Source organism: Asterias rubens, chromosome 3 (genome assembly GCF_902459465.1).
Source record: "Asterias rubens chromosome 3, eAstRub1.3, whole genome shotgun sequence".
NCBI lineage: Eukaryota > Metazoa > Echinodermata > Asteroidea > Forcipulatida > Asteriidae > Asterias > Asterias rubens.
The window spans coordinates 6,468,735-6,482,484 of NC_047064.1; the positions used below are offsets into that span (position 1 = coordinate 6,468,735).

The window sequence follows — 13,750 nt, forward strand, 5'->3', positions numbered from 1 at the left end:
CCCAGTTTTTGAAATAATGTATCATTCCAAAATCAATGAAATAAAATCTCTTGATAGAGCATGTCTTCCTCTATCAAATTCTATTAAGATGACGTCATAGTGACTAGCCCGGTCATAGTCAATTGATTATGCCCGCTCTGAAAATATCGCAATATTGGGTGCGTTCGTTTAGCTTCCCTGGGTCGACCCCGGTGTGTAGCGTTTTTTTTTTCCAGGACGAACGTGGGTAATTATCTGCACACGTTCTTCCTGGAAAAACAAAACGCCACACACCGGGGAAGCTAAACGAACGCACCCTATATGTATCACGACGCAACCTTTCTTCGCAGACGACCTTTCACCGTCTAGTCAGAGTGTTGTTGATTAGAAGAGTCGTTATTCGATATGATAACAGTGACTGCTTAATAATCGGGGAACAGTTAACATTATAGACCCTCGGTGATGTCAAATGGTCTCAGCTTCAATAATTCCATAATAATACTATAATTATACAATAACAATTTTTTTTATAGCGCTTTTCACATAATGGGCGTCCAAAGGACTCCACATGATTATTACCCCTGGTCACTGGGCCTTAAATCATTCCTTAAATTATTCCACACATCAACAACATTGTTCGTTTATCATCATATCACATCAGGAATATAGGTAAGATTCGCAAGTACTTGGACAAAAGTGCCACTAAAAAGGTCATTCACGCATTTGTTACTCTCGTCTTGACAACGGCAATGATCTCTCTACATCTTCCTAACAACCATTTCCCGACTTCAACGGCTCCAAAATACTGCTGCCCGCATTGTGACACTGTCTAGAAAATCCTGTTCTATCACCCCCATTCTGAAACAACTACACTGGCTCCCTATCTCTCAACGAATCATCTTCAAGCTGATGCTCATTGTCCCCAAAGCTCTTAATGGCAAGGTTCCCCACTGAACTGCTTCAAGTTTACACTCCATCAAGGAATCTTCGATCAAGTTCTATGCTTCTCCTCATTGAACCCAAGTCTCGACACTCATGGGGTGACAGGTCTTTTTTTTCAGCCGCGCCACGCATCTGGAACTCTCTACCACTTAATCTTCGATCTTGTCTTTGTACCGCAAAATTCAAGTCTCTTCTCAAAACTTATCTTATGTCACAGGTTTTCAATGACTAATTTTGTTGTGTCTGTTTGTCTTTGTGTTGTGAGTTGTTTTTGTTTTGTTTTTGGTTTTACTGCGCCTTGAACACCCAGCAGGGTGGATATGTGAGCATTACAAGTCTTCTTATTATTTAAACCATCTTAGCTCCATGTGGAGTATACAGCCTGTTTGTGCAACATTAATATGCACTACTAGGTTAAATCAATAACAAGAACCAAGAACCATCTCTGCCCTCACAGGTACCCATTTACCCGTGGGTTGGAAGAAGCAATAATAGTTGAGTGTCTTGCTCAGGGACACAAGTGCCACGCCTGGGATTCGAACCCACACTCTGCTGAACAGAAGCACCAGAGCTTAAACATTCGGTGCTCTTATCCGCTTGGCGGCCACTTAACAAATCTTTGATAAATTTGTTAAGGAGATTTATTTGTATTACTATACCTCATACATATTCATGACCGAGAGTCGAGTTCCAATTGGTCCATTCATCATCACGTGCCAGGTGTTAATTTTGATAATGTTACCAAGTGCGCACGCTAACATCGACTACTAGTCACCCTCAAACCATGTTATATTTGTACATTGTTAAAACATATCATTGAAACAGTTTCACTAAGTCCTACAGGAGCGTATAGGTCCCCCCTCCAAAAATAAAAAAAGTTACGGTGCTCGTTTTTCTGAAAATAGCTGTCCCTGTGTGGTTGCTATGGATTATTGCGTAGGCACACAAAGGTAACAAAATAACCATTGGTGTTCAAATACAGTTTCAATTTTACTTGCTTTTGATCGATTAAAAAGAAAACCTTTTATCTGCTTTACTCCCAAAAAATAATTTATGTCGATGAATTATACACACGGCAATCAATAGCCTTACAGTAAACGTTAAAATAGAACCAAATTAGAGAAAAATCAATCGTGGGTTCTCTTTAATTTCCATGACTTATTTTTGTGTCAATGCCATTGTTATATTTATACACCATTCGTTGTGTAGTTGTACCAACATATTATTTAGTTGACACCTCCGGGTATTAGCCTATCTGTGATTTCAGTGGAATCATCGAATGATTTTTTCGAGTTAAATAAACCCAATAGAATCGATTCGTTTTTTCTGTTGTTTTAAAACTGCCCGTTGATATTTGAGCAGCGGTATAATTTATTCACGTGTCTGAGCAGTTTAGGGGAAGTTGGTGTCCGTTTAAACAGTTGTAGGGTGATCACGCTAAGAGTGCCTAGGTCAACCCATTGTCATTTCACCTTTCACCTAGACTGGTTTCGACAATAGTGTTATTCGGATAAGAGTCAAAACAAGCCAAACATACATATAAACAACACAGGAGAAAAGTCATAACAACCAGAATTCTTTACCCAGTGGCCAGCTGTTGCAAGGTCAATGGGAGGTGGGTGGAGGAGATAATAACACCATTGCCTTTGACGTTTAAAAATACTGCAAATATTGACCACAAACATCTGGGACATGACCATCACGACCTAGAATCCGCTATCCGCTTACCCCACATAAGAGAGAAGATTAGGGGACGAGGGGTGTAGACGGGTTATAAATGCAAGAAATACCATTCTTTAACTTTTGGTTACCCTATAGAAAAACGAAAACAACACTCAATTCAATTTGAATCAATTCCCGAAACCGGTGAGTGGTTTTGTCTCATGCACCCCAAGCCTGTGGAAGTATCGTTGCCGATCAGAGAGCACCGAATTCAAACTCTGGTATTTCTGATCAGCAAAGTGTGGGTTCGAATCCCCTGCCGTGGCACCTGTGTCCTTAAACAATACACCTTACCATTGCTTCGTCCTTCGGATGGGCGACGTGAAGCCGTTGGTCCCATGTTTTGTGTAATGCATGTAAAAGAACCCAGTGCACTTATCGAAAAGAGAAGGGGTTCGCCCCGGTGTTCCTGGCTGTGGCTGCTTAATGCGCCGTATAGCACCTTGTAAATCCTTATAAGGTGCTACATAGTTGGGTCTAAGAATTCATCACTGCAATGACCTATCTTTCTGAAAGTTTGTATATACTCAGCGCCTTGAGTACCTTGTTTGGTAGATACGTGCGCTATATAGGACTTCGATATTGTTATATACACCTTGAACTGCGGACCTCATTCCCCCCCCCCTTTTTGTTAATATTTTTTTGCCAACAGCTATAGCTCCCATTGGTTTTGTACACGTTTTCCCACTTTGGACCTCTCCCGAAACGCGGACTCTATTGTCTTCTTATGTTACAGAGTCCTCGTTTGAATTTGTATAACGTCTCATTGTTGGCTGGACGAGAAGGTTTAGTTTGTAGTCATCTACACCGACTTTTCAAAGGCTATCCATAAGGCTATCCACTTTTCAACGGTTATCCATAAGTAAGTTTGGCATCCAAGGAAACTTAAGAAGTAACTATAACTAAATAGTAATTTGCGGGTACCACCATAATACAATATCTCTTTTAAGGGAGTGTGGGCTCTGAACAGAGCCGGCAAGGAAACTTGTTTTCGTTGAGTCGCAGCTGTTGTTAGAAGGAAACTATTCGAACTGGAAACGTTTTATACCTATGGTGTTTCCCAAGGATCAGTACTCGGTCCTTTTTTTTTAACTTGTTGGTTACTGACATCCCTAAACACTTCGTCAATTGTGATAGTCTTCTATCCAAATGTAAATATTGTTTTCTTTGTCATTGGAAGAAGCAACCAATCTTGCAAAGGTATGAAGTGTACTCCTCTCAACTTTAGGATGGGTTTCAAACTAAAATATTTTAGGCAAGTTCATTCAGTGTATTTCGCTTTGCGTAACTGGAGTTCGCGCAGGCAACGTTAAAACGTTCACTGCTTATTCATCATGGTGTTGCCTGCTGGTCACTGATAGTGCTTATTAATATTATTTTTTATTTATTTGGCCATTTCACATATATAAACATATACTTGGAATGGAAAATCATTAAAAAAGTACTTCACGACTGAGGACAACAGAAAGACATCAACAATCCAGGTTTGCCAGGACTGACAAAAGTGCCTGCACTGTCACCAAGAGGTGTGTCAGTCCAACTTGAAAGGACAAGAGTCAAAAGGACAAACAATTTCACATAACAAACAAAATGTTTTGGAAGTAGGCCTACGTATTCGTTTGAGCGACATTATGTAGTGTACGCAGCAAATACTCGAATTTTTGAGATTGTAGTAGTTGTGTCGGTGCAGTTAACCGGGTAGTTGAAAAGCGTTAAAGACACTGGACACTATTGGTAACTGTCAAAAACCAGTCTTCTCACTTGGTTTATCTCAACATATGCATAAAATAATAAACCTGTTAAAATTTGAGCTCGATTGGTCGTCGTAGTTGCGAGATAACTATGAAAGAAAAAAATCCTATGTCACACGAAGTTGTGTGCTTTCAGATGCTTGATTTCGAGACCTCAAATTCTAAATCTGAGGTCTCGAAATCGAATTCGTGGAAAATTACTTCCAGTTTCTCACAATGTTTTATACTATCAACATCTCCCCATTACTCGTTACAAAGTAGGGTTTTATGCTAATAATAATTGTGAGTAATTACCAATAGTGTCCACTGCCTTTAATAGCAGCTCAACAGAACAGTCAAATTATAATTGCTTCGACACTAGTTCGACACTAATACTTCGACACTAGTCGCCTAGGGAGCATTTATAAGTAATGTAGTCAAAGTAAACCTGAGTATAGGTACACAAATTCAAACCGGGGACCTTAAGAGGAAAACAGAGTCAACGGTTCGGAAAAGCTCCACAATTGGAAAACAATGTACGCAACATGGGAGCTTTTGCAAAAAAAATTGTAGATATGAACAAAAAAGGGATATAAGAAGTCCACTGTTGCAGGCGTATACAAGCTTGTACGTAATACCAATCGTTGCAGCATGACAAGTAACATTTAAATATCAACCAATCAGTTTCCTTGAAAGTGACAAGAACGAAGCTGGGGATTTATTAGTTTATAAATTTTATTTTGTATAGATTTGAAAAACGAAAGACTCTTGAATTACTCTTGAAATTTTTACAATAAAGTTAATTCAACTCCACAATTCCCAGGGTAGGGTGATATTCCAATGACACTTTTAAGGAGGCGGTTCCATTTTTAGAGTTGTTATTAAATCTATTGAGTTTAAAAATAGGGCCACGGACATCTACGAAGGACATTGATGTAATTTGAATAGATTGTGAAACAAAATAATGGCAGCTGTCATCAGGCCTGTATTGATTAGGGTATGTATCAATAAGTATATAAAATGCAGGATTTTGAAGATTGAGCACTCTCGACCAAACAACCCCCGAACAGACGCAGAAAGAAATCGCTCTTGTCTCAGTGTTATTCGAACTTGTCAACATGGGCAGCGCAACTTTACTCCTCGCAGTGATCGCTCTCTTGGGCTGTGTACAAGGTTTGTTATTCTGTAGTGCTCTCGCGGAACATGCATTAGTTTCTAGGGGCGATGTAGCCTTTTGTCAAGGCTTTCCAACTGTGCCCTAGAGCTCATGCGGTGCTTGCATCATTAAGATTATGTCAAAATAATGTTTCACTCCTGCCAAAGGCAAATAATAATAAAACACCGGATACAGCTCTTTCGTTAACAAAAATCATCGACATTTTGAAAGCAATGTATTCCCAACAGCCATTTGAATATATTTTGTTTATATCTCATTTCTTTCACAGGCTCATTGGGCGCAGGTTATGTTCAGGGTTGGGGAAAAGGTCTTGCAATTGACTCAAAAAATGCAGTAACTTACTCGTTTCACGCAACAGCGTCTGAAAACGATGCGAAAGATATCTGGAAGATATCTGCTTACGCAAACACTGAGGCTGTTAACATCGACAATCCTCAAGCTAAGCTGATCAAAACGGCTTCTTCCAAGGATATCGACTTCAAGGGTACGACGGTACTGGCTGGTTTTGGCGGTTGTCCGGACGAAAAGAACTACGCCTGTATCTATGTCACAAGAGGCGAAGATGTGGTTATAAATCACTGTTTCCCGACTAAGGCGCCAAACTGTATAAATGGTAAGTTGTCAGCATATGCTGAAATATTTTTATAACTATTTCCAATTGTCTTAAAGATATATTGGACATATTTGGTAATTGTAAAACAGTCTTCTCACTTGGTGTATCTCAACATAATCTGCACAAAATAACAAACCTGTGAAAATTTGAACTCAATTTTGGTTGTTGAAGTTGCGAAATAAAAATGTAAAGAAAAAAACAAATAAGTTGTCAGATGCTTGATTTCGGGACCTCAAAATCTAATTCTGAGGTCTCGAAATTAATTCAAATATTTATAGAAAATTACTTCTTTCTCGAAAACTACGTTACTTCCGAGGAGCCGTTTCTCTCAAGATTAGCAAAATCGTCATTCTTTTTCGTGACACACAATCATCGTTAATTTAGCAAAGCTGGTTCGACTGCTGGATTTTGCTGATTTAATTGTTTTCAATTTCGTAAGGAGGCAATAAATTTCGCTAAATGAGAATTCTTTCAAATAAGTACGACTTATTGGACATTTACAATTTTACTCTCGAGGGGTGCTTTACATGTGTTGTAGGGCTCAACAGTTGTGCGACATCATCAGGACATACTATAATATATGTCAAGTCCTTGTTGAAAACTCATTTGTTTATTTACAAAAGTCTTGTTATTATTATTATTATTATTATTATTATTATTATTATTATTATTATTATTATTATCATTTACTGCGCACTCTGTGGGTGCGTTCGTTTAGCTTCCCTGGGTCGACCCCGTCGTGTGGTCGTTTTTTCTTTCCAGGACGAACGTGTGCAGATAATTACCCACGTTCCTCCTGGAAAAAAACCCGCCACACACCAGGGCAGCTAAACGAACGCACCCATTAATTGTGTACAAAAACCAATGCCCCTGAAAATTACGTAATGCAATGTGTAAATTCAATAGCAAATGAAGGCGTTCGTAGCCGCCCAGTAGACCCTTCCCATGAAATATGTAAATTGCACATAGCGCGTGCACACTAACGTTTTGGTTGGAAAAATGAGGGAACATCGCGCTTAGTCTGGTTCCCAGACCCAAAAATCTCCGACTAGGCTCTGTCGAATTTAGGGTCCGGTATCACCCAAAATCACGTGACCAAAAAGGAGGAATTCCTCCTCTTTCGAAGTTATCCGAAATGTTCCGAACGTGTTGTCGTCAACATTCGGACAGTATCGTTGATGTTCGGTACGGACTCGTATGTCAGTCCTGTCGGCCGTAGATCCAGGAGTTTTTATGCCAGTTATTGACAATGCAGGCGTTGTGCCTAAATACAGCGTTTGCAAAGCGATGCGACAAGTTCAAAATATACAAACCAGGGAAGTCGCTCCGGGATCTGTTAAGTTTTTGTCCTTTTTCTTCAAAAATATTTTTTCAAAGATGTTTTGACTTGAGTGTTCATTAGACATTGATTGAGGATTAAATTTCATGATTTTTAAAAGTGTTAAAAATGGGGCAAAATCTGGTGACTAGCTGTCGAAATTATACGTGTTGAACCAGATTCTCATTAATTGACGATCAAAATAATCTCGTAACCCTCCGGCCTGGCGGCCGTAGGGAGGAGGGCTACGTTATCGCAACTAGTAGTACGTGCAGACATGGTTTCCCTGGAGATGACCCCCGACCCTGACAAGTTGCGTCATGCTCTATATTTAACCGTGGGTGATACCTGACCTAAGATTTTTAACAAGAGACGTCAAGGAATCTTTGGTCAGGGAACCAGACTACATCGCGCTGTTTTGTACCATAGATATATATAGAATTAAATAACTAGATCGGCCGCTCGTACATACGCGGGTTCTGGCATGTGCGCAGCCATGTACCAAGCGGTCACGTGCTGGTACCTGGTACCAAAACATTGAAGGCGCACTAGACGGGACGAACGCGGTTTTGCGTTTAAAGTGGTGTTATAGTATAGCAAAACATCATTTTGGTTTAATTTCGAGACTTTCCTCCAGCCGAATTATTCATGTAATTTAATGTAACTATGCCTTTTAAGGCTAAAGGATGGTTGCAAATTGCTCTGCAGCCATAAGTCTCAGCAGAGAAAAGAGAAAAGAGAAAGGGACCCAGGCTAGACTGAGTCCCTTGTAAGCTGACAAGGTAGGTAAGTAGGCCTACTTTTTTCCTTTTTAATTTTAGCAATAATTACCATTGATGTGAATGAGCTTCATTTCGGCTGTTTATCAGGTTTACTCTTTTCTTTCCTCCATCGTATGCTGTATTAATGATAATATTCATTGGGACTTTGGGTCTAATAATACTCCTATAGGCTATATAGTGTTTATTGCATGCACGGTATTGAACAGGTTTATTAGGTAGTGGTGGTGATTAAAGTCGTTGTTTAATTCCAACTCCTCTCAAGTGATACCGACATTGTTTTATCTTATGCTTGTAAAGGGAAACTCCATTTATTTTTTAAACAATATTGTTATAAATATCATTCCAGATCGCGCTTTTGAGTGTGTTGCCCCATAACTTTGGAATTCTCCCCAACATGTTATCAGGATCGCCAATTAGATACGGGCTTACCTTCAAAACGTTGCTCAAGACACATTTCGGCAGGCTTTATGTTAGTTTTAATGACATTTTGGCCGGCTGATGTATAATTTATGTTGATAGCTTTTAACTTCTGTTCTTGTATTAGTTTTCAGTGCATGTTACATTTTTAAATATTCTTAGATAATATTGTTAACATCTGTACTTTTTTACTATTGTGATTCGCATCTTTACATTTTTTTTAATGAAACTTGCGCATAAAAATAAATGACTAAATTGTAAGATAAGTGAAACGAGTTATTTAAAAAGTTCTTTAAAAACCGAAACAACCGTTACGGAAATTGTAGTGCACCTCGAGCTCTTTATAGGTTTTACATTATAACTGTAACGGTGTTGTCAGGTTACCAGACTCTCTTCAATGGATTCAAAACTTTGCTTTAGTTAATACTTTAACACTCGTTCACATGAACCCATTTCTAGAGCAACGTTTAGTGCAGGCATAATTACTCTCCAAACTGATTATATAATACGCATTTGCTTTGTTTTCTTAACTGTATGCTTCAAATTATGCGCGGTCTGTGTGCACACTGAAGTGACATTATGCTACTATACCGGTAAAAAATAAATGATTAGCCTCTGTTATACTTATACGTTTGTGCTTATGTTGAGTTTATGAAGTTTGCTTGTTGTCATTTATCATAACTATATGGGTCACTCTATAAAATTGTGCGACAAACCTGTCAAACAACATATAGCCCACCGTGTGTTTAAGGAATGTTTTCAATGTTCATTTTCAGAGCGTTAAAACCAGCACGTGACTTTTTAACGCGTCCATGAAGAACCAGGAATGTTTGTGTACGGCTAATGGCGCGTATGTACGTTTTGTACACAGCTATAGGGTGCGTGACGCAGACGCGATTGCGCGTCTGCTTAGTGCACAACTCTATGGCGTTTGCCAACCAACAGGGTCTGTACGCATGCGTGAATGTGATTAGCATATTTCATGGGAAGGGTCCATTACTTCGAGGGAACGAACTTTGTTTCCCCGAAATAATATAAATATTTTTATCTGTATTCCTCAAAATAACTTTTCGCCCCTCGGAATATTATTGCGTTCCAAATAAGGTTTTATTTCGGTCCAGTAAAGTAGCATTTCGAGGGAACGAAATAATGTAGGTTTTTTGGTTAATTTCGGGAAAATCAGCAGCCAATTTCAAACGACCAAGATATTCTATTTTGCGCGAAATCGAATGCTTCACTATTGGTAATTAAGGGAATCAATGTGTGGTGAAGAGGTATTCAACTAGTGGTTTAAACCCAACGAGGCCTGGTTCTTGATAATTTTACCGAGACGAAGTCGAAGTAAATTATCAAGAACCAGGCCTCGGTGGGTTTAAACCACTAGTTGAAAAGCGATTTAACACACTTTGATTCTCATTCATAAATACCCTTTCGGTCAAAAAACCATCAACACTTTCGGGTCAAAAAGTAGTTTTTTTTTTTTTTTTTTTTTTTTAATTGTTTAATGATTTCATCCACGAAATTGACAACGACAACGACAGCGACAACGACACTGACAACGACAACGACAGCGACAACTCGTTGTGCAAATGATTTCGTTCAGTGTAATTTCAGTGTATTTGTCTGGGTTTTTTTAAGGAGGAGGAGGAGAAGAAGAACAGAACCCGCAAAGCACGGGAAAAGCGTCATGGGGTTTCGTTGCAACTCCAACATTGGTCAGCGGCAGTCAAAGCAACATTAATGTGCAGTTCCGTTTCGAAGCTGCGTATACACCAGGTGCTTATTCGGGCCAGTGGAAAATGTCCGTCTACGGAAGCGCCACTGACAGCCCTGGCAGGGAAGATTTGGTCGCGAGGTACAACGTACTTAGCTTCGCCGACAGGGCTCAGGGTGACGAGGTGGTCTTCACACCGAGTTTTATTTTGAGGAGAATGAACGGCTGTTCCGGCGACAACTACGCTTGTTTAATAGTATACAGAGGTGGAGAGAAGCTGGCCGACGGGTGCCTGAAATTTACGCCACCTTGTTCAGGCCCAGGTAACAATCATTCAAACTAGAGATAAAGTTGCAAGAGACGCCATCTTTAAGGGCAAATTGCATTTTGGTTTGCAGGCTCATCAAACACACAGTTGGTTAACGCAGCCACGTTGCTTACTACCAAATCAGACAACGACTTTTGTGAAATTACAATAATAATACAAGGTATTTATAAAGCGTTTTAACCAACAGGGGAAAGTACCAGGACAGCGCTGTACACACAATTAAAAATTGTGATGTACGCGTGCTGCACGCCGCTCTCGCGCAAAACGCAAAGCTGCGTGTTCAAAATTGCCCGTAAAGATGGCCGATTTAGGAAGTATCTTTTAATTTCCCCACTCTCCAACACAATAGTATTAACATAATAACGTTCGCACTGATGATAAACTAGAGTGTTGAAAAAGATACCTTGGGTATTTATTAATTACTGTCACATATACGTGGCTTTACCTTTGCGTCTCTTTTTTTTACATCCAGTGTAAAAAGATTTCAGCGAGCACCTTTCAATGGTTACACACCTATATTCTGACATCCCTATGTTCCCACACCCCTATGTTCCGACATCCCTATGTTCCGACATCCCTATGTTCCGACAACTCAGCCTATATTCCGACACTCCTATGTTCCGACAACTCAGCCTATATTCCGACATCCCTATATTCCGACACACCTATATTCCGACAGCCCTATGTTCCGACAACTCAGCCTATATTCCGACACCCCTATGTTCCGACACCCCTATGTTCCGACATCCCTATGTTCAGACAACTCAGCCTATATTCCGACACCCCTATGTTCCGACAACTCAGCCTATATTCCGACATCCCTATATTCCGACACACCTATATTCCGACACCCCTATGTTCCGGCACCCCTATGTTCCGACACCCCTATATTCCAAAATCTCTATATTCCGACACCCCTATATTCCGACAGCCCTATGTTCCGACAACTCAGCCTATACTCCGACACCCCTATGTTCCGACACCCCTATGTTCCGACATCCCTATGTTCAGACAACTCAGCCTATATTCCGACACCCCTATGTTCCGACAACTCAGCCTATATTATGACATCCCTATATTCCGACATCCCTATATTCCGACACCCCTATATTCCGACAGCCCTATGTTCCGACAACTCAGCCTATATTACGACACCCCTATGTTCCGACACCCCTATGTTCCGACAACTCAGCCTATATTCCGACATCCCTATATTCCAACACCCCTATGTTCCGACACCCCTATGTTCCGACAACTCAGCCTATATTCCGACATCCCTATATTCCAACACCCCTATGTTCCGACACCCCTATGTTCCGACAACTCAGCCTATATTCAGACATCCCTATGTTCCGACAACTCAGCCTATATTACGACACCCCTATGTTCCGACACCCCTATGTTCCGACAACTCAGCCTATATTCCGACATCCCTATATTCCAACACTCCTATGTTCCGACACCCCTATGTTCCGACAACTAAGCCTATATTCCGACATCCCTATATTCCGACACCCCTATATTCCGACACCCCTATGTTCCGACACCCCTATGTTCCTGACAACTGAACCTATATTCCGACACCCCTATGTTCCGACACCCCTATATTCCGACACCCCTATGTTCAGACACCCCTATGTTCAGACAAATTATATTCGCACATTATTACTCTGTTGACCAATAACAAAAACACCAGTTGTATTACATGTTTCCCGGCGTATTTCGGCCGGGAATAAGTTTGAACATTCATAAGTTGAATTTTGTCCCATTTTTTTCAGAAGGGATTGAATCAAATTAAGATAATTGAATCACACATGAATTTGGTGATTTTGTTTTGTGGTTATAAACATGAGTTATGGCTCCCCGAGTAAGCTCACAAGAAAATGCTCGGTACTTTACAATTTACTTTGTTAGATGCGTGTCCGTGACTTTCAATTTATAAAAATTACAACTGTAATTTCTTGCATTTGCCCCCCCCCCAAAAAAAAATAGTAAAAATAAAAGTAAGAATGATATGTCAACAATTAATAATAACAAATAATCAAGTCCTACCCCCCCCCCCATTTACTCAGCCCTTCTTACTAAACCAAAGTTGCAGAATAACACTTTTCATATAAATTATACTCGCACCGTTTTTCTTGAAAAATTGCTAACACAAAATGTTGGTGCAGGTTGTCGGAACATAGGGGTGTCGGAACATAGGGGTGTTTTGGTTGTCGGAATAAATGGGTGTCGGAACATAGGGGTGTCGGAATATAGGGGTGTCGGAACATAGGGGTGTCGGATTATAGATTGAGTTGTCGGAACATAGGGGTGTCGGAACATAAGGGTGTCGGAACATAGGGGTGTCGGAACATAGGGATGTCGGAATATAGAGCAGTCACCCCTTTGAATAATGTGTCCATCCCAAATAAAAGTCCAATCACAAAGAAACTTCAAATGAAGGTCATGACATGTTAGCGGCATCTTTGAGGAAAAACCCTCCATGACAAACTTTGTATTCCTAGACTCGCATTTAACTCTTAATGTTTTTGTTTCTGTTGTTGTTTACAGTTCTTTACGGAAGACCAACACATACAAAGTAGGAGTACGACCAACGACCGAGAACGAAGGTTAAATTTTAAGAAAGCGCCGGAAGCCTCTATATAATATACACTTTATGTATTTTTGGTGTTTTGGGGATATTAAGACTTTCAGATTATTGGTAAAAAAAAAAGGAGCTTGATTAAAATCCATAATATTGGAAACCACAATTTTACACATTAGAATGGAAGAACAGGAACGTCTCTCTTGTCAAAACATCCGACGGGTGGCTGAATAAAGCTGTATCATCTTGAACCATTTATAAAGATATCACGAAGCAATTGGAACAGGGTATCGTAGCAGTTCAACATAAAGGAAGTAGTTTGCAGCAACACGTATTCAAACTGGTTAAAAAGACTTAAAGGTTTAACTATGGGACAATATAGTTTCCTCTTGTTAATGGGAGACTTTTGGAACGCTTGGTGGCAGTAGACTTACCAGGTAA

General features: G+C 40.0%; 1 protein-coding gene across 1 annotated transcript; it reads left to right on the forward strand.

Annotated features, from left to right (window-relative positions):
• The first annotated feature begins 5,431 nt into the window (after window positions 1-5,431).
• On the forward strand, window positions 5,432-13,750 carry LOC117288288. The gene is made up of 4 exons (XM_033769082.1): window positions 5,432-5,546; window positions 5,819-6,163; window positions 10,319-10,717; window positions 13,276-13,750. Exons 1-4 carry the CDS (start codon window positions 5,492-5,494, stop codon window positions 13,305-13,307), a joined length of 831 nt encoding a protein of 276 aa, XP_033624973.1. The 5' UTR covers window positions 5,432-5,491; the 3' UTR covers window positions 13,308-13,750.